The sequence below is a fragment of the Xiphophorus couchianus genome, chromosome 5 (assembly GCF_001444195.1).
Source record: "Xiphophorus couchianus chromosome 5, X_couchianus-1.0, whole genome shotgun sequence".
Classification (NCBI taxonomy): domain Eukaryota; kingdom Metazoa; phylum Chordata; class Actinopteri; order Cyprinodontiformes; family Poeciliidae; genus Xiphophorus; species Xiphophorus couchianus.
The window spans coordinates 1,976,286-2,000,951 of record NC_040232.1 but is presented as its reverse complement, the minus strand read 5'-3'; the positions used below and the strand labels follow the sequence as shown (position 1 = coordinate 2,000,951).

Sequence of the window (24,666 nt, the reverse complement as noted above, 5' to 3'; positions counted from 1 at the left end):
TCTTAAAAATCAAACCGCGGACCGAACCATTTAAATTCACCATATTCACAATTTCTCCACCGGGTGGCGACATTTCATCACTTTTTCAAACGTTGCAGCAAACGACTAGACAGAAAATGTTAAAAAAACAAACAAAAAAGCAACCCAAAAAACATGCCTTTTAGTGTGTATTTATCCCTTTTATTTTATTTGAGCGTGGAATAAGATAGAAATAAAATGAAAACTGAAAAAGCAGTGTTTATTTTCTGTTTGAACCGAGTGGATTTCTAGGCGTGGTGAGTGGAGGGAGCTGAGTGATGGGGGCGGCTGTTGTCCTCGTCCACTCCACAGCCTCACATACTGTTTTCCTGCTACAATGAAGCGAAGATGGACGCGAAAGGATAGAATAAACATGGTAACACCGTTTTTCTCCTCCTAACTTCACAGGGAGGGCTTTTTCCTCTCTCGTTTGGTTTAATTAAATAAAATAAAAGTTGGAGAGGATTTCTCTTTGTGTGGAGTGGAAGGGGAGAGACAGACGGAACCATGCTGGAGCCTAAAGGGTAGATTTAATTCATGAAGGAGTTTGTTAAAGTTTGCTCCAGAAGTCTTGGATCAGGAGGGAGGACGCAGGAGTCCAACAGGTGAATCTTTCACTCAGTTGTTGCTTTAAGACTCTCCTAATGTGATTTTGTTGTAACGGCTGATTAGTTCGGTTCATCCAGCGGAGAACAAAGGCTCGGTTTTGGTTGCATGTGTCAGGTTGTGTCCCGGGGATCCAGACCGGTTGAACCAGTTTTTCCTCTCCAGGTTGGGGAGTGTTGGACGAAGCCACCGCTTTTCGGATCGCTAAATCCAGACACGTCGGTAATAAAAGGGGAATTGAAAGCAAATTTAAACACAGAGGTGTTCGTGGGGTATTTATGCCCTTTTGGTTCTGAGTAATCCCGCGCCGTGGGGGAACCACAGCACGGAGGCGGAACATCACTGACGACAGCGCGGAGATTTCTGCCCCTCTAAAGGCCTCAAAAAACGGGCTATGAACCAACCGACTCGCCGGAGCTGCTGTTAGCCCGTCTGGAAGGAAAAACATCGGCCGGAAAGAAGCCGACCTCAGGGCCAATATCCACTTTTTCGTGCCTGCTCAGTTCCCGGGTTTTTATCCACGCATTACGGTGGTATAACGGGGGAGGACCGTGATTTGCTTCGCCCAGCTGCCATGAGAGAAGCCCGGAGCTCTGTGGAAGAATGTGCCGCCTCCTCCCGGTGTTAGCTCCTCCGCGGCTCCATGTAAGGCTCCGAGCCTGGGTATCTGTTAGCTTTACAACATTGTATGATTTTATTTATTCATAGTTAGGTATAAATATGTCCGCAAACTCAGAGAATAATACATTAAAATCAGATGACAGGGAGAAAAACAGCGCTTTGTGTCTGTGCTGGGCGGCTAGCCGCCGCTTCCAGCTGCCGGGCTCCGTTCCCAGCCAACACTTCCCTCCTCATCCCGTCTTCCCTCCTGGTTTAACACTAATTTACTCCCCAGGGCCACCAGTAACAACATGCTCCTGGCCTCCGCTGTGGTGGTGTGGGAATGGCTCAACGAGCACGGCCGGTGGCGGCCCTACAGCCCCGCCGTCTCCCACCAGATCGAGGCGGCCATCCGGAGCAGCGACCCCCGCGGAGGGAGCGTGGTCCTCGGCCAGGTCGACAGCAGGCTCTCGCCGTACATCATCGACCTCCAGTCCATGCACCAGTTCAGACAAGACACAGGTGAGCTGGGAGATGATGAAGGTCTTGTCTGGGTTTGTTGATGCTGATCCAGATTATAGTGGAAATTAACTCCAAAACACACCAATATGTGTAAAATTAGTGAGTTCTGGAGGATAAATCCAGTTGTTTTGCTCTGTGATCCAGCTGTTTGCCAGATGTTGGCCTGCACAAGTCTGCAGTTTGAGAACCCCTAAATGACACCGTGTGTGTTTTTCATGGCAGTAAACTTTGCATTTTTTGGATGTAAAATATTCAGCACACGCCCTTCATGCGTAACTGTTTTTGCTGGAACATCAGCACACAGCTCCATATGTTGGGGCAACACCAAGCTTTGAGTTTTTACATACGTTAGCAGTGATTTTTGGACAGTGAATCTTGCAGATGTGTTTTCTCTCCAAACTCTGGACGTTCCCTGTTGACGTTTTACGGCTGTTTCTGGTCCGTGTCCTGTGAGCAGAGCAGAAACTTCAGCATTTTACTCCCCGCATCCTAAAACCAAGGATCAGTTCACTTTATTTATCCCTAAAGGAAATTAAATGTTGTTGTAATTCATATCATCTTCAAAGAGTCGTTGTGGATGGTGATTCAGGAAACATCTCCAGTAGCAGTCAGTCTTGCAATGAATCTGTAGAAGCCTCTGACTGAAGACGGTTACTGTATGACATTCTCCTGACTGTCATGGCCTGCTAGCAGGGTAAGCACTGCTAGTCCATCTCATTAGCTTTTGCAGCTTCTCTTGAACTCTGCCTGGCTGTGACAGACAGACGTTGGAGTAGGGGATACCATCCCTGTTCCTTATGATGGTTTGAACTTCTTCCTTCTCTCTCTGCTCTTAGCTTTTAAGACGCTAATCAGCTGCTCTCAGTTGTAAAAACACATTGTTTCCATGGTTACACTTCATAACAACTGTCAAAAAAGTAAGAGCAGAAATCAACAATCAGATGGAGGGCTGGGTTCTAATTTATTCTACCACAGGGACATTTCTGATGATTTAAAGTAAGTTTTTACTTTAAATCTGTTTTTTAATTCTTTAAAGAATTTAAAAGGAGTATCCATTTTTAATTTGAATAAACAAAAAGTAAAAAAAAATAAAGAATTTTTTAAAAGTAAGTTTTATTTTACCCGTAAAGCATGTTAGAATAAAAGTAGTTACATCCATAAATGATAAGCTACCTGCAGGATTTCACTCTCACGTATTCTGGTTTGATCAGCAGCCATACTCTCATATTTATAATGGAGATCAGAACTGAAAGTCTTCAGTCAAAAACAGTTAAATAATTGATCTGTGAGATTTGAGCCCTTTGTAATTTGATTTATTTCCATAATTCATCAAAATGCCGACCTATAAAAAAGCTAATCTGGATTTGCAAAGTAGAAAAGATTGTTTTATGGGCGTTCAACAAAAGCAGGTGTGATGAAAAAAACAGCAGGAATGTCTGAGATTCTGGTTTATGAATCAGAATGAATCATAAAAATATTCTCCTGGATGAAAAGCTGCTTCCAGAGAGGCGGAGATTTGACGGGTAACATCACCTCTAAGTTAGCATTTTCTGCTGCGTTTCTTTATGAGGAGAACTGAGATGTTTGCTCAGAGGTTTCAGGATTCAGTTTTTGGGCCTCAGCCAAACAGACGGTACTTCCTGATTCTGCAAACATGGACCACAGAAGGCCTGTTGTGATTCTGCAGGGAAAGTTGGACTTTTTCTCCAACCCGTAATAGTAAAAAAAGATCAACATTGAGGAAAATAATTCATGGTTCCTTTAGAGCGTCTGGTCCAGATGTTCCAGGGAAACTGTTGTTCCAGTTGACTTCATGGTTTAAATGTTTGGTTCTGCTCAGTTCTCTGCTGCGATTCAGACTCAATGCGTGACTCGGACTCGATGCCTGTCGGACTCGTTGCGTGACTTGGACTCGCTGCCTGTCGGACTCGTTACATGACTCGGACTCGCTGCCTGTCGGACTTGTTACGTGACTCGGACTCTCTGCCTGTCGGACTCGTTGCGTGACTCGGACTCGCTGCCTGTCGGACTCGTTGCGTGACTCGGACTCGCTGCCTGTCGGACTCGTTACGTGACTCGGACTCTCTGCCTGTCGGACTCGTTGCGTGACTCGGACTCGCTGCCTGTCGGACTCGTTACATGACTCGGACTCGCTGCCTGTCGGACTCGTTACGTGACTCGGACTCTCTGCCTGTCGGACTCGTTGCGTGACTCGGACTCGCTGCCTGTCGGACTCGTTACGTGACTCGGACTCGCTGCCTGTCGGACTCGTTACGTGACTCGGACTCGCTGCCTGTCGGACTGGTTACGTGACTCGGACTCGCTGCCTGTCGGACTCGTTACGTGACTCGGACTCGCTGCCTGTCGGACTCGTTGCGTGACTCGGACTCGCTGCCTGTCGGACTCGTTACGTGACTCGGACTCGCTGCCTGTCGGACTCGTTACGTGACTCGGACTCGCTGCCTGTCGGACTCGCTGCCTGTTGGACTCGTTGCGTGACTCGGACTCGGGTCCAGCAGTGTGTTTCTCGGCCGGTCTGTGCTCAGGGTGGAGAAGACGCAGCAGAGTGACGGGCTGCAGCAGCTGCTGCAGACGGACATTTTTTGCGCTCTTACGCTACAAACGGGCCAACAGCTGCAAACTCCTCCTGCAGAGAAAAGGCCAACAGATTCTGTGGGAAGAATGAAATATTTCATGGTCTAATGAGCGCAGCCCCCCTCCTTCCTGAAGGCCTTTGGGTTTTGTTTTGCGATGGAGCGACTCAGAAAGGAGTGAGATAATTCTCTCCATCTCTCTGCTCCTCTGTCGGGTTTCTTCTTGGTATTCAGACTCTTTGGCTTTAGAGTTGGGTGAGATACGAGATGCGCTCCCTGATTTTCCTTCTGGTTCACTTTAGTCATTGAATCCTGGAATTTCTTATTACATCTGGACTTAGATTTCTGTTTTCTTTCTTTAACTGGCTGCATTCTTCCAGATCTGCGTGTTGCTGCAGTGAGAGTGGAGGAAGCAGGCTGACAGCATGGCAGCCATGGTGCGTTTGGATGCCAGGAAGGAGCCGGTTTGGTTTAAAACGCAGAGAAACGACGTTAATCAAAACTTGTTTTATTGTTTTTATCCGTGGTGGTGCTTTGTACTTTCTACATTTTGTCATTCTGAAACTCCGGACGTCCTACGACTTTATAGGGATTAAAAGAGCAGAACAAACACAAAATAGAGCAGAAATATGAAGAGGGACTTTGAGAATTGATAGTTTTCACAGAGATAATCTGTTAACAGGAAAGCTGTCGGTCTAATCAATCTGACTTTTATGGAGACGTAGCTAGAAGAAAGCGAGAAGACATTGTGGTCTGATCAGAGGAATCCAAAATGAAACTCCCTGTGACCTCATGTGGAGCAAAATCAGCCTGAAAATGACGTTTCCACTGTGAAACATGGTGGTGGCAGCATCATGCTGTGGGACAGGAAAGCAGGTCAGAGTTTTACTCTGAATTTTTCTCTCAATGAAACTATTAAACACTGAAGACATTTTTATTCCAGTGAGAATAAAAACCTATATTTGGTGCTTTGGTGTGGAATATTTACTGACCCCTAAAATAAACGGCCAGTCCTGTGGATCAGATGGATCAGATGAGGCGTTTAGGGTCCTGGGAGATCTGTGTGTTCCTCCAGATATTACAACAGGTTTCCCTCAGACCAACTCGTCGTCACTTTCCTTTCTTTGTTGGGTTTTTTTTATTCGGGCTCCAGCTGGGCCGGCTGAAGGAGACACATTCCCAGAGACACACAAAGCTGCGAGGCGTTGGGGTCACGATGGAGGGCGGGGCCAGGGGGAGCGGGGCCGGGGGGCGCAGGGCCGGGGGCTGAGGGGTCGGGGGGCGCAGGGCTGGGGGGAGCGGGGTCGGGGGGCGCTCCCCAGAGACCAGAGGGTTCTCTTAAGTGTGGTGACAAACAAAGGAATGGGAGTGCCATCAAAGATTTAAACTAACTCGTTTGGAGGACTAACTAACTTAAGCTAAACTAGCAGCTGCCTGTGTGTGTGTGTCTCTGTGGGGGTGTGCCTGTGTGTGTGTGTGTGTGTGTGTGTGTGTGTGTGTTTCCATCTGGAAGCTGGCAGTGATCAGGGCGGCTGCAGAGGCTCTCCTGCTGCAGCCGCAGGAAGTTGTTGAAGTTGACACGTTTCCTGAGTTTCCCACCAGAGGAAACGCTGCCGTGTTTATTTGGATTTCCTTTCCTGTCTCCTAACAGCTGAGAAGGAAAAGCTAAGAATAACTCGGCGGCGTCCTCTGATGGCGGCGCAACACGTCTGCCAGCAACAAAATACAGCCGCTAATGAGCCTCAGAGACGATCAGGAGAACGAGTGTGGTTCAGTAAACGCAAGGCGTATTAATAAAAATAACGAGTTCAGTGAGCAGAATCCACAGAACCAAACCATGAACTGAACCAGAGGCTCTCTGTTCATCAGGACTCTGACAGGAAGAAGCACGCACACCCCCAAATTGCACCCATGAACAGACAAAATTGGTACAGAACAAACAAAGTCTGTTCACACTTTAAACTAATCATTCTGCATAGGGCTGGGGGATATGAGGAAAATCTAATATCCTGATATATTTTTGCTATATTACGATACATGATATATATCACGATATTCTTAAATGAACTCCAATGTTTTTTTAAACTAGACTCCTTGCAGCATGATTTCACCCAAACACGTTCCCGCCCCCATTTCTCTGCTAGACCTAAATGTAAGCTCATATAAAAGGGATGCAGTGTTTTGCTATGAACCGTCTACAATATGACTACATAACAAGGTGAGAAATAAGTTTTAACTAAGGAAAAAAATAGCGAGGGAAGTAGGTCAGCTATGCTTCACTTTGACAAACTTAACATATAGTTGTGCTGTGGAATAATGTGTGTTTTGGTTCAGCTTAAAAATAAAAACGGCGAAATACATAAACTGACAGGTCATCAGTAAAGCAGGTGTTTAAATTATCTAATCTACCACCGCTGTGTTAGCTTGGCTAATAGCGGCGGTGGCTAATAGTGGCGGTGGCTAATAGCGGCGGTGGCTAATAGCAGCGGTGGCTAATCTACCACAGCGATCACTTGTTAATAAAAGCAAAATACACATCAAGTCTAAAAGCATAAAACTGTAATGAACTGAATGTTCTGCTCTATGTGGAAAATGTTTGAGTGTTTTTGGTCCTGAATCCTGTCAGTTGCTATGGCAACGAGTCTACGTGTATCGTAAAGCCGACAGAGCGAGAAAAAAAAGAATGAGTAGTTTTGAGTTATTGTTCCCATTGCACAGCACTAAATGAATCATATCTACGTCTCCAGGTTTTACTTTAACAAACCAGGCTATGGACGGCAGGTAAAAGATTAGTCTCATTGGGTGGTGAAATAAATTTGTGGTACAAACTTTTGTGGCAATAGTTTCATAACATGTTTCGCAAATTACCTAATTTTGTTTGACATCCTCCATATAAAATCCAAACCGCTGCCAGATTATTGATCCTGCTGTTTCTCTTCTGAACTAGACAGTTCATCTGATTCCTCTTCAGTTACCGTCTCATTCAGCTGCTCACCTCAAACTCTCGCTGTCACCATGGACCTTACCAAGCTCCGCCCACAACCGACCCACGTGACCGCAAGTCTCACAAACAAAGCCTGGCGGCGAATTGTTTCTATGTAAACATGACTGATTAGTGCATCATTTCTACCGGATTTTCACAATATATCAGCTACTAAATGGACAGAGGAACTAACAAGTTCTTGTCATCCTTGTTGGATGAGATCAAGGTGTTTGAGCCTCGCGACGCCTCCAACATTGAGCGTCACAGCAAAATGCTTTCGCTCGATGAGAACGGCAGATCCACACACCCTCTACATCAGGGGACCCAAACGTTTTGAGACCAAGATCTACTTTTTCTCTCACCAGCCGGCTGAGATCTACCTCATGAGACGAAGACATAAAAATTGTAAATTAAACTATTGACTGATTTTATGTGCGAATATCCATCAGTTATAGCAGAAATATTAAAGTGATAGAAAACCTAATGCCGTTTCTTCCTCAGTGAGACTCTGCCACTGGGAGGAGGTTACTGGTTTCTCAGTCACAAGCTGGTTGCAAACCTGAGGCCAGCAGGTGTCAGTCAGTTATGGTAGATCTGAACTTTGACCTCAATATGAGAAGCTACAGACTGATAGGAGGAACCAATAAGCTCTGTAAAGGTAAAGGCAAATCTTCTGAAGTTGGGATATAATTAATTTAATTTCACATAATTACCGCGGTAGAAGCCATTTGTTTGTTAAAATTTTATGAAATATATTTGTTCTATTTGATGTTTGTTGTGAATGACGTAAACTCACAAACTAACGAGGTAATTAGTCCAACGGTTAGAAACTACAGCGGCTGTAATGAGCCACAGCAAAGGGAAACAAAGGTAAAATAACCTGAACAGGTGATCAACTCAAAACCACTCCTACCTTTTTACTCTCTCTCTGTAGTTTAAGCACACCTGTTACCGTGGCAACCGCCTGCGCCCCGCAAGACGAGCAAAGATTACGTTAAAAACATAACATTCAGTCCGTTACGATATCAAGTTTCCAGGCTTGATATTTATTTCTGGATTATTAATCAGCGCTTCCCTGAACACAGCGATGGTTGACTGACTAGCTGTACTTGGTGCTAACGTGGCTAACAGGAGTAACAGTTTAGTCCAAAGCCTTTTCTGCTAAAATAAAATCTTTAGTGTATATCAGATACAGACACATTGCATATTGATCTGTTTAGCTAACGTAAGACTGTGTAGCAGACAGGCTACAAGGTGTACAAGTTGTATCAGTTCTGCCATCATGCTGTACTTAGCTAACGGGAAGCTAAGTGTGTTTGTGAGACGACCACGTAGAATGGGCATCAGCCAATGAAACGCGGCCCTGTAGTAAGGTCCATGATGTTTGTTTTCTCCGCGCAGTGTGATTGGTAGAAAATTTTCAGGTTGGGAGGGGGAGGGACTAGTGATGCATTCATAGGGTGTCGGATAAACCATACTCGCAGTGAATTTAATGTCGAATGTTTATTATTCGAAAGACAATTTATACTCGATGGTTGCGATATAGCAATTTAACTATCGTGAATTGAAAAAATCGTGATACATCGAGTATACTCGATACATCGCACAGCTCTAATTCAGTTGTTTTATTAATCAGTTAATAATTGGACATCAGAAGGTGCATACTAGGAGGTTTTTTTTTGTCTCAGAATCTGATCCTGGTGAAACTAAAACTGCCACGCTGGGCATTCTGGGTAGAAAAGGTTTATAGACAGTTCTTTATCTTAAGTTCAACCTGTATTGATGTTTTTGTACCGTTTTGTCTTAATTACAGCTCTGATTGTGAGATGTTCTCTCAGCAAATGGCCTTTTCTATTCTTTTTTAGTATACATTAAGTGTATACTCTAATAAATGATTAATTAATTACAAAATTAGTCGATTATTTAAGAAATTGATTCATCACAATGAAACATTTCAGCCCTAAATTACAGAAAGTGTGTCCAATAACTATGGACTTTGTCCCTGAGAACATTTACAATCTGTTTTCATGGCTTCTTCCTCTCAGAGCGGCTCTTCAGCCCGTGTTTCTCTGAGGAGGATGACCTCCATCAGCTTTATCCGGGATCCTTGTTCTGGTTCTCGTGTCAGAACGTCCTCTAATGATCCTAACTGACCTAAACAGGAAAAGTTTGGTTTGATGTGAAGTCAGACGGTGAGAAAAGCTCAGCATCTCTGTGAGAGACGGATGTGACATGAAACCAGGACTGAATTCTCACACAGCAGCGTTGTGTGAGACATTTCAGCGGTTGTGTCTGCCTTCAGCCCGTGTGGATTAGCTTTTCTTACATGTAGCTCTTCTTTGGTTCACCTGATCTCTCTCCCACTGCGCTTGTTTTTTTCCTGCGTTTTATTCTCATACTCTCTGAAGCTGAAAATTGAGTCTGAACCCAAAACTCAAGGGAGCCGACTTTTTCAAGGTGGGACAAAGACAAAGAGACACGCAGAGTTGAAGGCAGCGAGAGTCGGCGCAAAGTCAAAAGTAGGAGAGGGGTGAAAATGTGAGGGAGAGAGGAAACTCTGCTTTATGATGAATGGATAAAACCCTCAGAGGTCAGAACACGGCTTCTGCTTGGGACGTTGTTCTGAAACTCTGCATGTCGGGTTACTGGAGCGGGGGGGAGGGGTCACATGACCAGAACCAGCAACCAGAGCATGATGGAGTTAGAATAATCTAAATGCTCAGCTTCAACTAATTTATTAATCAATAAAACAATATCATAAACAGAGCAGCAATCAAGCCAAAGCTGTTCAACATTTCTACATTTTCACGTTTTCTGTAAATTTGCTCGGCCCAAATTTCCTCTAGTGGAAGTTTTATTTTCACCTGGTTCAGATTCTGTATAATAAACTTTATTTAACACCTTTTGCTATCCAGGTATTAATCAGTTAATCCAAAAAATAATCCTCAGATCAGCCCTACACCGTCCTGATGTTCAGTCTGAGCTTTCACGTTTTTACTAAAGTTATGCTGCTGTTGCTCTTTAGGCAATAAAATATATATTTTCTTATTCAAAGAGGAAATTAAATTATTTGTTCATCTGGTTCAGATTCAGGTCTATTCCAATTCTTAGTAGCAATGTTTAATCTATTTCTATGGGGTTAAATAAAAAATCTGATTCTTTTGTCTAGTTAATTGTCAAAATGATTGATTATTAAAATAATTGTTAGTTGCAGGCCTTCATTAGTGATGGCATAAATATTCGCTTCCTTTAAAGTAACTGACCTAATTCAACAGAGGTCCAGTCAACTGGTGCTTGTAGTCTCATCCTGAGTGAAACAGAGATTTGTTTGTATTAAATTAATTTGTGGCAGTAACAGAGAGGAAGTCAATAGTTTATCTATTCACTGTAAAGACGAACTCTTTGATTGATCAGCTGAACTCCTGGATCCTTCGTCTGACCCGACTGAAACTCGGTGCCAAGGCAGAACCGGCTTGTTTCAAACTAAAAGCTTTAAACAAGAGTTTTTGTCAGAACTCTTGTCTTCCTCATTCCAGGAACTCAGCCTGTTGTGATGATGTGAGCGGCGGTCAGACGAGGTTCTGTCTCAGCTGAACGATGATCCCACTTCCTGTTTGCTGCCTCAGCCTCAACTCTGCTGATCCAGCTGAAAATGTGCCACAGATTGCCCTTTGACCTTCTCCAGTGGGCAGATTATAGCCCTGGAGCTTCATTAAGGCTCGTTTGCTTCATGAGTTTTGTCGTTTCTGTCCGCGCTGCCTCAGCGGTCTGCAGCTCCAGGCCGTCAGGAGCCTTTTGAAGACCAGAAAGGTCAGACTGCAGGTCAACCGCTGCGCTTAATGTTGCTGAAATTAGCGATTAGCGTGTTTTGAAGTGAGAGAAAGTTGAGCCGCGAGGGAGAAAAGTCACAAGTCATGCAGTCATGATGTTTTAGAGTGAAGAAGAAGAAGAAGAAGCCTGGAGGACTGAAGGCGGTTTGTTCAGCTGGTTTCACTTTTAACCCCTAAACTCCTGAAATTGAGGAAAAATGTTGAAGTGGAAGATTCTTCCAGAGAAACCGGACATCTGTTTGCCTGCTGGTCACTCTGCAGTGTGTGTGTGTGTGTGTGTGTGTGTGAAGGGAGGGGTCAGAGAACAATGAAGGCCAGATGGTCCTCCTCCTCCTCCACCTGCTCCAGGCCGCTCTTCACCTCCGTCACGTTAAAGGCAGATGAATCGTCAGGTCTTACAGAAATGAAGTTAATATTCATAGAAATGCATGTCAGGGTCAGGCGACATGGAAGTAAACGTTTAGCACCATATTTTGTATTATTTTTCTATCCACATCGATAAAAAAATTATGATTAAAAAGTATTTAAATCAGTCTCAAGCTATTTTAGAGAAAGCATGTCTGGGGCTGCATATCGGTCTAGTCAAAGCCTGACAAACACAATAATTACTGGGGTTTCCAAGCTGTGGCTCGGGGCCTAATTGCTGCTCCTGGACTGATTTTATGTGGCCCTGCATGAGATTCATGAATAGTACATACAGTATTTGCTGCAGCGACACAGGAAGCAAAAACCTGTTTTTAATTTGGACCAAACTATTAACCATTACCAACCAGCTTAAAGTTTATTTTTAAACTTTTAAAACCCTGTTATTCTTTCTTTTAATCTGATTAATTTTTTCAGTCCTAAACTGGACAGAGAAAGTTTACTGTTCTCAGGAGTAAGTCTTTCTCTCTCTCGCTCTTTTGCAGCCTGGATGAACTGACTGTGTGTGTGTGTGTGTGTGTGTGTGTGTGTGTGTGTGTGTGTGTGTGTGCGCTCTCTGACTGAACACACGTTCTGCTGTTCATGAATTCAGAGACAAATCCCCACAGGGATCAATAAAGCAGCACATTACTCCTCCTTATTGTTGACATAATGGAGACGATACGAAACAGAAGCGCCAGGTTTGGAGGGACGGCCGGTTCCTGCTGGTTCTCCTAAAGTATTCACACCCTTCAATTCATCCTCCTTCACCCAGGTACCCCCAAATAAAACCCAGGACAACAAACTGGGTTTAGAAAATGCATCATTATGACCAAACCAACACCACGTGACCAAGCTCCTCCCCCTGCAGAAACACACACAGGGCAGCAAGGTGGTTATAATCAGTTGTTGGTGTCGGCCAGATATCCAACCATTCGGACCATAAAGTCCATCATTCAGTCGTCATTTGATGTTCTGCTGGTTTCTTTGGATCTTTATCTTGTGGTTCAAACCGAGCCGCAGCATTCGGTTCTTCAGTCCGTCGTTCTCTTCATGTCGTCATGATCACGTCTTTCTGCTGCCGGCTGATCAGCCCGTTGCCTTGGAGACGGGGTTAGTTTCTGGTTGGTTGGTCGAGCCGCCGTCCTGCCGCCGGCGCGACACAGAGAGCCATTGTTCCGTTGGTTTATTGGGGTTTAGGGATATTTATTGGCTTGTTCTAAGATTATTTATTTGGGCCTGAATGTGAAACAGCAGAATAAAGCTGAACAGATGAAAGTCCTGCTTTCAAATGTGATCTCAGAATGACTGCATGGAGCTGGGAGGGTGTTTTCCCTTCAGTCCAAGTATGTTAATGAAAGTCATGCATGCAGCCTCAGAGGACACGACTCGGGACAAATACTGACATCTCTGTCTCCTTCTGCATTTCTGAGATACAAAACCTAAAACATATTAATTTGTAGCAGAAATCTGATCTCTGGGTCGGAACAGTCCCAGCAGAACTCAGAGGAAAACCCAAAGAAATGTTTCTCTGAAGTCCTAACGCCATCACTGGATGAAGCAAAATCAGGAACGTTATTTCCTTTGTTCTGTTCCAGGAACCATCCGTCCGGTCCGGAGGACCTTCTACGACCCGGCCTCCGCCCCGGGTCAGGGCTGGCAGTGGGAGTGGGAGAACGACGCGGGAACCTGGACGCCGTACGACATGGAGGTGGCCATCGCCATCGAGAGCGCCCACAGCCGCCAGCAGACCTGCCTGGACCTGACGCCGCTGGGCTTCTGCTACCTCATCGACTTTAAGAACATGACGCAGGTCAGCTGACAGGAAGTGTTGCTAGGCTACAGAACGCAGGTCAGCTGACAGGAAGTGTTGCTAGGCTACAGAACGCAGGTTGGATCAGCTGACAGGAAGTGTTTTAAGTGTCCTGTTCACTGAACATATCTGGTTCTCCAGCTTGGTGTCGCAGCAGTGATTTGGACTCAGATTCTGATAAATATCTCAAGCAGCAGGTTAGATAAAAGCTCAGAGACTAAAATGATTTTGTTTTTCATATAGAAATCTGGTTCTGGTGGATCTCTGATGTTCTGAATATCTCTGTGTGTTTCACATATCCAAACTCTTTGATGGACTTCCCTTTACAATCCTCACAAAGCTGCATTAATTAAAGTTTTTTTCCTTCCACTCAACTTTCCAGTGATATTCTTGGATCCAGCAAAGCCAGTTATTTAAGAATCTCAATTAAATGATTGAAATTAAATCAATTCTTGATTCTGACAAATTTTTTGTCTTGTTCTGACCCACAGGTGAACCGGCAGAGCCAGCGGTGCCGGCGGATCCAGCGGCGCGCCGACCTGGCCTACCCGCTGGTGTCCGGCCCGCTGCCCGTCCCCAAAGGAGGCGCGGTGGGAGGAGGAGGGGGCCTGACAGGGGCCCTGCTGGGCGTCGGGGTATCTGGGGCCAGCATGGGGGTGGGAGGCCCCGTCACCTCTAACGGCGGCCTGCCGGTTCTGGGTCTGGGCCAGCCGTGTTCCTGCCAGCAGTGCATGCTGGTCCTGAGCGTGAAGAGCGGTGCAGGAGGTGCAGCAGGCGCTGCAGCGGCCTTCCAGACTCTGAACAGGCGGGCTCTAACCATGCAGCGCCCCAAGAACTTGGCCCCCCCCGCGTTGCGCCCCCTCAGCCCGTCTAAGTCGGCAACTCTGGGGCGGGGCCTGCAGCAGAGCCCCGCCTACTACCAGACTCTGCCGCATGGCCTCGCCATCACCAAGAACACTGCGTCGCCGCGGAGGAACGCCCAGCTGTTCGCCCAGTCGCTGGCCGCCCTCACCGCCGGCACCTCTTCCATGGGTCTCTCAACGCCTTCCAGCAGGCCGCCGCCGCCTGCGCTGCCGCCGCCGCAGCCGCCCGCCTCCAACCAGAACCCGCCCTCTATTCCGCCCAAGCTCTCCTCCTCCTCTTCCTCAGCCACAGAACCGGTACCGACCGCCACGCTGATAACCCCCGCCAGCGGCGTCACCACGCCCCCCTCCCCGGTGCCGTCTCCATCGCCCGTGGTGATGAAGCCGCAACGCACGCCATCGTCGACGGCGGCGTGCCACGCCCCCTTACCGCAGCGGTCCAGCTTGGCCGGGCTGAGCAGGCCGGCGCTGCAGAGGATCGCCATGGCGCAGTCCAGAGCGCTCATAGCCTCAGGGTGAGTCAGAACAGAGGAGAAGCAAATGCAACAGGAAAACAGCAGCAAGTTTAAACGCTGCAGTCTCACTCCAGACCACCAGGGGGAGTCAGAACCAAACCAAATGAGCTCAGACTGTCACAAGAGACCAGATGTCATGATTTAACGTAATGACCAAAAGTTGGAAAAAATCCATAATTTTACAATGTAACAGAACAACTGCATATTTATGTAGACAATATTAACTGCTCTAGACTGCCCCTAGTGGTCTGGAGGACTTCGGTTTTGTGGAACTGTTCTGACATTTACAGTGCTTCTTAATTGTTGCTGTTTTTGCTATTTGCATCATTTTCCATTTTGCTTCTGCAGCATTTTTCTGTTGCGTTTGTTTTTTGTTTTGGAGTTTGGGATTTTGTATCACTGATGTGTTTCCTGTGCGTTTCGCTGTTTGCTGAGCCTTTTTGGACAAATCGACCTCCGTAGAGATTTTATTAAAGTTACATTATTATCTATTAAAGGGGCATTATTGCATGTTCTCCACCCACATGGTGCCATTATATAACAATCAAGTAACTATGTTACGGTCAGTTGTTATGAAAATGCTATTATATCAAATATGACTTAAAAAAAAAGTTTTACCTCCTAATTTAACACCTTGAAATTGGGCCTCTGTCTCTTTAAAAGCTCCTGCTCTCTCTGAAGCTCCGCCTTCAGGAAGTCATCCCACATGGCTCCTCTATTAACCCTTTAACGTTTTTACCAGCGTTGCTCTGAGAAGTATCTCCTATAACGAGCTCAGCAGTCCACCAACTGTTTGCTAATAGCTGCTGACTAGTCTGAAGGAGCTCTGGGTGTGTGTGTGTGTGTGGGGGTGTGTGTGTGTGTGTGTGGGGGTGTGTGTGTGTGGAGGGGGGTTGTGTGGGGTCCCTCCTCTGTGAGGTGGAAGCTTGGAACATGCAGCTCAGAGGAGGAGCAGCGACTCGGAGGCGGGGCTAGGTCCAACCAGGTGTTTTAACAGCTCATTGGAGATTAAAGTGTTTCTCAATCATGAAAGAATCAAAGTAACACACCAGGTGTGTTTCTGATGAGGGACTGGCATTATAAGATGATGTAAAGCTGGAAGCAGTTGGTTTTAAAGGAGTTGATGAACCTGAGCAGTTATTGCAGCAGCCACATTGTTTCCCTCTATGATGCAATAAGACATGTTAGTTGTGCCTCAGCATGTCCTGATCAGCAGCCAGACATGCTCCTGCTGCAGGCCCCAACATGCAGCTGAGCTCCTCTGATGGTGCCGGTCGGGACCAGGCGACCCGGATGCTTCCAGCTGCAGTGAAGTGGCTCAGCTGGAGCAGTCTGGTTCTGAACCACAGGTCCAGACAGCTGCAGCTTCCCTGGTCACGTAACTGCTAAACCAGATTTCTCTCAGTCTGCGTAGGATCTGTGCAGCAGAGTTCAAAGGTCGGGAGTTCCTCCAGAACCTCAGATCTGTTATGGATCCATGAGGAACGTCGGAATGTCCTGAGATCCTTCCTGTTGAAAGTTTAATGTCTCATTTGTGATGCTAGTGGGAGGAAGAGGATCCATATTTTAAAATGACTTCATCATAACTCCACACAAAGACTCCTGGTGCTTTGTTGTGATGTTTACCGCTAACCTGGATTCTTGGTGCACAGCGCCTCCTACAGGTTTGGAGGAGTTAAATGAGCATTTTTTTAGCTCTTCCTTAGAGCTTCACCATCAGGAGGTCCTGACGTAACGACGTGGCTCCTCAGTCTGGATCGGATCGGTCCAATAAGAACCACCTGGACTAGTCGGCTGTTTGAGTCAGAAACCAGCTCAGAGTGGAAACAGGTCACCGAGTCAGATCCACTTCCTGTCACACACCAGATCCACTTCCTGTCACACACCACCTTGGGGACTAAAGCTGCTATATGAATCCTCCCACTCAGCTCTCAGTAGGGGGAGTGTGTGTGTGTGTGTGTGTGTGTGTGTGTGTGTGTGTGTGGGCGTGTGTGTGTGTGTGTGTGTGTCCACGCTGACTGCTGTGGGACGTTTAACAGACCGGACCTTTACATCTGCAGCTTCTGGACTAAATTAGGACTGAGCCAAACATGGCTGAGGTTTAAATTAATGTTGCATCTTCACCTAAAATCTGAGATCTGCTGATCGGATCCGTTCTGGGATCTACAGCGAAACCCGATTCTAAATACAGAGACGAGAGGGGAAAAATGTCCCTCTCCTCCTGGCTCTTCTCGGCCCCTCAGGGCCCCTCGGAGCCCCATTGTTGGTCTCCACGGTAACCTTTGTTGGCTGGGCCAGGCCCGGGACACATTAGCAGCACAATGCCTGCCCCCCTCCAGCCCTGCTTTATATTCTGTCCCTACTCTTCCTCTCCTGTCTGCGTCCTGAAAACACGTCTCTATTGGTCGTCTTCCTTTTTCTTCTTCAGACGTTTTTCCCTCTGATGCGTCATATTTTATCGACTTCATAAAACGTTAAAGCAGCGATGGAGCCGATATCAACCTGCAGTCCAGGGTTGACAGATAGAAGGTCCCGGGTTCGAATCCCGGTCTGGGAGTCTTTCTGCATGCTCTCCCTGTGGACGTGTGGGTTCTCCCTGGGTACTCCAGGCCCCCCCGGCGGCCGAGAGGAGCCAGGAGGAGAAGGACATTTTTCCCCTCTCGTCTCTGTATTTAGAATCGGGTTTCGCTGTAGATCCCAGAACGGATCCGATCAGCAGATCTCAGATTTTAGGTAAAGATTCAACATTAATTTAAACCTCAGCCATGTTTGGCTCAGTCCTAATTTAGTCCAGAAGCTGCAGATGTAAAGGTCCGGTCTGTTAAACGTCCCACAGCAGTCAGCGTGGACACACACACACACACACACGGCTTGTTGAGATGTGTGTGTGAAATGGGACAGGGACAGGAATAATTTCTGGGTTACAGAAAGCAGACAGTGTTTCTGTTCTACTCAGCATCACTGCTCAAACACACACACACACACACACACACACCCCGCTGACATGCCAGAGGGTGGGGGAGGGGTCATATACCGGGGATGTAAATATATGTAGGAGCCGGGGGGGGGGGGGGCTCAATCAATGATTGATGGTGATGTGGAGCAAGAGATCAGGCCAACTGCAGAGAAACACACACACACACACACACACACCGAGCTGTGAAGGCATTTAACACACATTGCCCTCTGCTCTCACACTGCAGAAGTAAATATTGGCCTGGAGCGAACGATGTGTGTTTTCTGCTCTGCAGAGGGGCATGATGGGACAGAGGGGGGTCGTGGGAACATGGAGACACCTGTTGGTTCTGCAACAGGATGCAGCTTTAGGCCAGCAGGGGGAGCTGTAGCTGCAGAGAGGGTCGGTTCTGATCCGCTAATCATCCGTTAATGAGAAGAGTCAGAGGATCTGGGTCCGAACCAGAACTCAGTGTTACTGCTGCTCCAGCTGCTGGGTCAGAACCCGGACGGTGTCTAAGTCCAAACGCAGCTCAGCGATTCATCCTGATCCGGTTCAGAGCTGCAGAACCTCCAGAAAACGTTCTGAAGGAATCTTTCAGAGTTTCTCCGCTTCTGCACATCAGAACTAATCAGACGAAGTTCCAACATCCCTCAGTAACCGTCGCCTCGCCCACAGGAAACCGTGTTGTGTGACGTGCTTGTGTGTGTGTGTGTGTGTGTGTGTGTGTGTGTGTGTGTGTGTGTGTGTGTGTGTTATTGTCTGGTGCCTAAAGGAGTCCAGCTGATGTCCATCTGGACTCCAGGGAATCGGAGCAGGAGCTCCTGGGAGGAGGAGGAGTGTGAGACAGAGCTGAGGATGTGTGTGACAGAGAGAGAGGTGTGTGTGTGTGTGTGTGTGTGTGTGTGTGCGTGTGTGTGTTTCTGGCATTTGGAGGGATCGAGGGCCCATTCATGTCCCCGTCCCCCAGGCAGAGGGGCCTGCGGTTCGTCTCCTTCTGAACGTCCTTTATTATCTGCTTATGAAGCACAGAGGGAATGAGAGATAAACAGAGCATTTACAAGAACATTGAACGCACCGTTTGGTTTCATAGGACCATTGAACGCAGCACCGCAGCAGCCTGACCCGGTCCAGTAGCCTGGAGTCCAGACCTGACCCGACACACTCACTGCTCTCACCCTGTAGATCTGTGGAGTAGGTTGTGGAGTGATCCACAGAGTGATCTACAGAGTGATCCACAGGGTGGTCTACAGAGTGATCTACAGAGTGATCCACAGAGTGATCCACAGGGTGATCCACAGAGTGATCTACAGGGTGATCTACAGAGTGATCTACAGAGTGATCCACAGAGTGATCTACAGAGTGATCCACAGAGTGATCCACAGGGTGATCCACAGAGTGATCTACAGGGTGATCCACAGGGTGATCTACAGAGTGATCTACAGAGTGATCCACAGGGTGATCTACAGAGTGATCCACAGAGTGATCCACAGGGTGATCCACAGAGTGATCTACAGGGTGATCCACAGGGTGATCTACAGAGTGATCTACAGAGTGATCCACAAAGTAATCCACAGGGTGATCTACAGAGTGATCTACAGGGTGATCTACAGAGTAATCCACAGGGTGATCCACAGGGTGATCTACAGAGGGATCCACAGGGTGATCCACAGAGGGATCTACAGGGTGTGTGTGCTCCGTGCGCTCTGGACGCATCATCTCAGAGGATGGTGACGTGTTGGGGACGGATCAGGTAATCCTCTGGCTGTCGTCCGTCTCTGAGCCGATGGAAACTCCCAGGATTAGCTCTAAACCGCCTCTGGAAGTCGCTCTCGTCAGAGGAGTGAGCGGTTCTGTTTCCGTGGTGATCGGTCCGGTCGACCCGGTCTGTTTCTGGCTCGCCGCCTGTTGAACCGGGTTTAGATGTTGGGAATGACGGTCATCAGTGTCTGTCTGTGAGTTTCTCTGAAGTCCACCAGCCTGGGAGCAGGAGATGCTCCTCTCTAACCGCCGTGTGTTTTCTCCCGCAGCGTTCCCACCGTGCCGGTGAAGAACCTGAATGGGTCCAGCCCGGTCCACCCCGCGCTGGCCGGTAAGAACCACCCGGCCGGTTCCGTCGGATCGCAGAGCGAGCCGAGGGCCGGATCCGATCCGATCCGCTCTCTGTTTCAGGGATCACCGGGATCCTGATGAGCGCCGCGGCGCTGCCCGTGTGCCTGACCCGGCCGCCCAAGCTGGTGCTGCACCCTCCGCCCGTCAGCAAGAGCGACATCAAGCCGGTACCGGGCTTCAACCACTCCTGCAGGAAGACCACCAAGAAGCAGGTCCGCAAAGGTAAGCTCCAACCTGGCAACCGCTGCTCAGGTCATCATCATCATCATCATCATCATCATCATCTTTACACTGAGTGATGTGTTTCTGTGTTTTCATCTGAACTTTCTGCTGGAAGTTAGGTGGAAGGAAAACTGTTAGAAAGGTTTGCAGGTTTCTTTGGCTGAAAGTCTTGATCATCAAAATGAACAGAAAAACTTGTAAACAATTTATATAATATAATATAATATACATTAGAAGTAGGCAGATCAATAATATCAATATCAAGATGATATCGGTATCAGATCGATAATAATGTGGTAAGAACCAAACTTTAGTTTCAGATTCCCTCTTAATTTTGTTTAATTTTTGTATTATAGTTTCTCAACTCTACCTCTAAAAAGATTTTATTTCAGTTTTTATGATCATTTTTCTGCAGTTTGTTCATTTGTAAAAATACACACAAATATTATTGATATGTTTTTTAAATATTTTGTTAGAAGTATCGGCATCAGCTTGATACCAGAAGTATTCAGTATTACTGTATATAATATAAAGTCCTCTGTGTGTAAAGAGTCTGAACTGATGTTTCATGGAATTAAATTAGTAAAATTAATGAATTTGTTGATGATACTGTGATTTAATGAGCTGTGTTGATATTTCTGTTGAAGTCTGTTGAAACATCAATCTTTTCGAATACTCTGCATTAAATTATGTGAAGTCTGTAAAAAGCTTGGTTTCCACTTTCCCTCTTCATTTCTTGTGTTTCTGCAGGTAAAACTCCAGAGGAGGTTGTGAAGAAATACCTGCAGAAAGTAAAAAGTCCTCCAGAGGAGGTGAGTCCTGCCTCTGACCGCCACCGCTGATGAATCTGTGAAGATATTGCAGACTAACGTTGGTTCTGTGGGTCTCTTCCAGGACTGCACCATCTGCATGGAGCCACTTGGGGGCCCATCCGGGTACAAAGGTCCGGGCGTTGGACCCGTCTCCAAGGCAGAGTCGGTGGGTCGGCTCGCCCAGTGCGGACACCAGTACCACTTCCAGTGTCTGGTGGCGATGTACAACAACGGCAACAAGGACGGCAGGTCGGTCCAGTACCAGGTCCAGAACCAGACCGAAGGTCTCTGAGCGGGAAAATAACCCGACTTCCTGTCTCAGCCTCCAGTGTCCCACCTGTAAGACCATCTACGGCGTGAAGACCGGCAACCAGCCAGCCGGGAAGATGGAGTACCACGTCATCCCCCACTCCTTACCGGGTCACCCCGACTGCAAGAGCATCCGCATCATCTACAACATACCGCCAGGGATCCAGGTACCGACCCGCGGCGCACTCCGCTTGCTAACGCGCTGCCATCAGACGCTAACAGGAAGCTTTTCCTCCAGGGACCAGAGCACCCCAACCCGGGGAAGCCCTTCACTGCCAGAGGCTTCCCGCGACACTGCTACCTCCCAGACAGCGAGAAGGGACGCAAGGTAACAACACCTGCAACGCTAGCCTTTATTTACACTGTGCTTATGATGCGTTACTATGGAAACAATGCTGCTGATTAGCATCTCAAAAGATCAGAGAGAAAAGAAAGATCATCCCCTACTCGACCGTCTGTGCCTGACTTTCAAACCAAACGGCCAGAAAGAGATTTAAGGAGGAGCAGCAGAAGGAAAGGAGGCGGATTAGCAGAGCTAGCTAACAGCTGATGATGTCATCCATGTTGCTGTGGAATATCTTCTCTGCTGCCTGGATGTTAGCATGATATGAGTTAGCGTTAGCAACAGTCTTCAGTCAGAGGCCTCTTCAGATTGGCTGTAAGAAACTCGGATGAGTTCTGAGTTCGTTGGAACGAATAAAGTATTTCAATTTATGTTAAATGTGGGACCAAACTGGGTTGTCAACAGAACCATGATCCAAACACAGTAGCAAATTAACAACAAGATAACAGAAAGATAGAAGAATCAAAGAATCTCCAGATTGGACATTGCAAAGCGAGGCGGTTCTGCTGACGCGGCTTTTCTCCGACCCGTCTGCAGGTTCTGAGGCTGCTGCTGGTGGCATGGGACCGCCGGCTCATCTTCTCCGTCGGAACCTCCAGCACCACGGGAGAATCCGACACCGTCATCTGGAACGAGGTGCCGAGTCCGCTCAAACCTCTGAGCTAACCATGCTAACCACGCTAACAAAGGAATGTCATTCTTCACTTTCAGGTCCACCACAAGACGGAGTTCGGGTCCAACCTGACGGGCCACGGATTCCCCGACCCGGGTCACCTGGACAACGTGTTAGAGGAGCTCCGAGCTCAGGGCATCACAGAGGAAGATGCACTGGTAGAGAAGTGAGAGAGGAAGAGGAGGAAGACTCTCTGCCAGCACTTAGGAGGAGTTGAGGAGGACAGCGACCGAGTTCTTCAGACAATAATGCTGGCTTAGCCTTTCAATGCAAGTTTCTCCAAATTTTTTAAACCAGCGCATCAAACGAGTAGCAGGGGGGAGGAAGAGGAGGTGAAGGAGGAAGAAGAGGAGGCTTGTGGGTCTAGGTACTAAACAAGAGTGAGAATGAATGGGTACTGACATCTAGAACAGGAACAAGTTAACTTTACTGAATGAACGAATAAAAAGTTGGTAAAAAGCAGCAAAAACTGAAAGGAAGAAGATGGAGGAAGAGGAGGAGAGAGGGAGGAAGAGGAGGGAAAGTTGAGGAGGAGGAAGAGAGAGATGGTGTATGAATGTAGTTTAGGATAGCAGTAGAGTGAAATAACTTGTGGTACGTTCAGGTGCTAGAGGGACCAACAGATGGGCTGGCTTTGTTTAAGCTGTGGTGAGGTGGCGCCCCCTGGTGGGCAGCTGGAGCAAAGCGGTCCTCACCGTTCCCTCATCACTTCATTCTGCGCTTTGATTCAGGGGCTGGAGCGCCGTGTTCACGATTGTTCTGTGAAGATCCGGAAGAACCGAGCCTCTGGGTCGCAACCACGTTTATGTTTTTATTGTTCTTAGTCATATCAGTCGGTTCCGGCGCTCGCTGTTTTGTCCTGACTGTCATTGAATGCTTCCTTCTGTTGAGGTGAACTCATCCTAACCTGGCTGTGAACGCACCGCCAGGTTAGGAGGGTCCAAATGGTTCTGTTAGCATTCAATGTCAGAACTTCACTCATGTCATGTTTGATTGTTTACTACAGAAATTTAAAATATATTTTCATCCAGTAGCTGCTTTTCTCCATTACAAAAAGTGTCCAGGAACTAAAAATGTTCTGACATTTTTCTATAAATTATTACCTTATTTGGCAACTGAACAAGTGTAAAATCTTTTAATTTTATCTTTTTTTGGTGAGGATAAAATATTTACCTGTTCATCAGAGTAAAGATCAAAACTGGTACGATAGAAACTTTTTTCCTCTGAGGTACATTTAACGCAGCTTTGTATCAACAGATAGTCTGCTGCTTCTGATTGGCTGCCATGTTTTAAGCTCGACCAATAAGAACATTTGTAGATGCACTTTTTATCCCAGCTGTTGGAACCTGTGAGGTTCTGTTAATGACCCGGGTCAGAAGAATCTGGGTTATATCATCATCTTCATCTTCATCTTCTACCTGATGCTGGTTGTCCTAATCATGGTTATCCCTCCACTCTTAATGTCTTTATTACATTTTTTTAGCTGCATATTTACTTTTTAGTAGCATTTTATTGACACTATTATAGAATAAATTGCCTTTTTTTCTTATTTTGTACATTTATGTTGTATTAATTATCCTGTTTTTTATGTTACCTTTTGTTTACGAAGACAGTATTATTAAATACGTCGTCTTTTGTTGCTCTCTGTGTACAGAAATGAAGCTGATTTGCATCTTTTCTTTGGAAAAGGAATTTCATGGTAGACTTTTATCTGAGTGTGACTTGTAATACGTTTTTCTAACTGAAAGCTGCAGCTGTGTCTTCATGCTGTCAGTGTCTGTCGTGATGCTGGAAGCATTTAATCTTAGTTTTAAAAACTTTTCCAGAATCGCTTCGATTTGTCATCAGTGTTTTCTTGCTCTTTGGCGAACGCTCAGCTTTCCCTTCTGAGCGTGTGCAGCGTGAGGCCAGATGGGATTCATACGGAAAAAGATTACAGCCTCTGGAAAAACAGATCATTTACTTTTTTCTCAGAAGTCCAACTATAAACTCAAAATTCTGAGTTTTAGACTTTAATTTTAGGATTCTCATTTTAATCTCAGGATTTGGGAAAACATTCTGAGGTGAATTTCATAATTGTGTTTTTATTTTTCAGTGGCCCTAATCTTCTTCTGTAACTTCACGGTGTGATTTATTTTTTGGATTTGTTTAAACCACCATCATGTCTCATCCCCACTGAACTCTCCTCACCAGTAAATGTGTGGATTACTATCGGCCCACGGCGGCAGTGGAAGGAGACGCGTGATGATGGCTGCTGATTTGAAAACATGAAAACATGTTAAACAAAAACAAAAAAAGTGTAAATATGGCATAAATAATTGCTGGAGTATGAATGATTAATACAAGAAGAAGAATAAAGAATGAATGAAATTTAAACTTGTGTGTCCTGTCATCTATCGATGCCGTGAAATAAAAGTAAAACTAAACTGAAAATATTACAGGCTGAACTGAGGACGGAGTCGCCCTGTGAAATACGTCGCGGTGCCTTTAAGG

General features: G+C 46.5%; 1 protein-coding gene across 4 annotated transcripts; it reads left to right on the top strand.

Annotated features, from left to right (window-relative positions):
* Positions 1 to 209: 209 nt before the first annotated feature.
* Positions 210 to 24,549, top strand: LOC114144740 (E3 ubiquitin-protein ligase DTX1-like). Of its 4 annotated transcripts, XR_003595533.1 has the most exons (13): positions 211 to 623; positions 1,520 to 1,746; positions 13,154 to 13,368; positions 13,860 to 14,746; positions 19,733 to 19,794; positions 19,875 to 20,036; positions 20,787 to 20,848; positions 20,931 to 21,097; positions 21,171 to 21,324; positions 21,396 to 21,485; positions 22,038 to 22,136; positions 22,212 to 22,534; positions 22,675 to 24,549. XR_003595533.1 is itself a non-coding variant. In XM_028017853.1 (12 exons), the coding sequence occupies exons 2-12, from the start codon at positions 1,536 to 1,538 to the stop codon at positions 22,341 to 22,343; spliced, it is 2,241 nt and encodes a 746-aa protein (XP_027873654.1). In that variant the 5' UTR covers positions 210 to 394; positions 1,520 to 1,535; the 3' UTR covers positions 22,344 to 24,549. The 4 variants fall into 4 exon arrangements, 3 of the variants coding, with proteins under 3 accessions (XP_027873654.1, XP_027873651.1, XP_027873652.1); XM_028017853.1 differs by having other exon boundaries at positions 210 to 394; positions 22,212 to 24,549; XM_028017850.1 differs by having other exon boundaries at positions 22,212 to 24,549.
* The last annotated feature ends 117 nt before the right edge of the window (positions 24,550 to 24,666 follow it).

Coding starts and splice junctions, on each gene's coding strand:
- LOC114144740 (XM_028017850.1), top strand. CDS start 556: ATGAAGGAGTTTGTTAAAGTTTGCTCCAGAAGTCTTGGATCAGGAGGG. Junction 1,747..13,153: donor CCAGTTCAGACAAGACACAG/GTGAGCTGGGAG, acceptor GTTCTGTTCCAG/GAACCATCCGTCCGGTCCGG. Junction 21,098..21,170: donor AACGGCAACAAGGACGGCAG/GTCGGTCCAGTA, acceptor TTCCTGTCTCAG/CCTCCAGTGTCCCACCTGTA.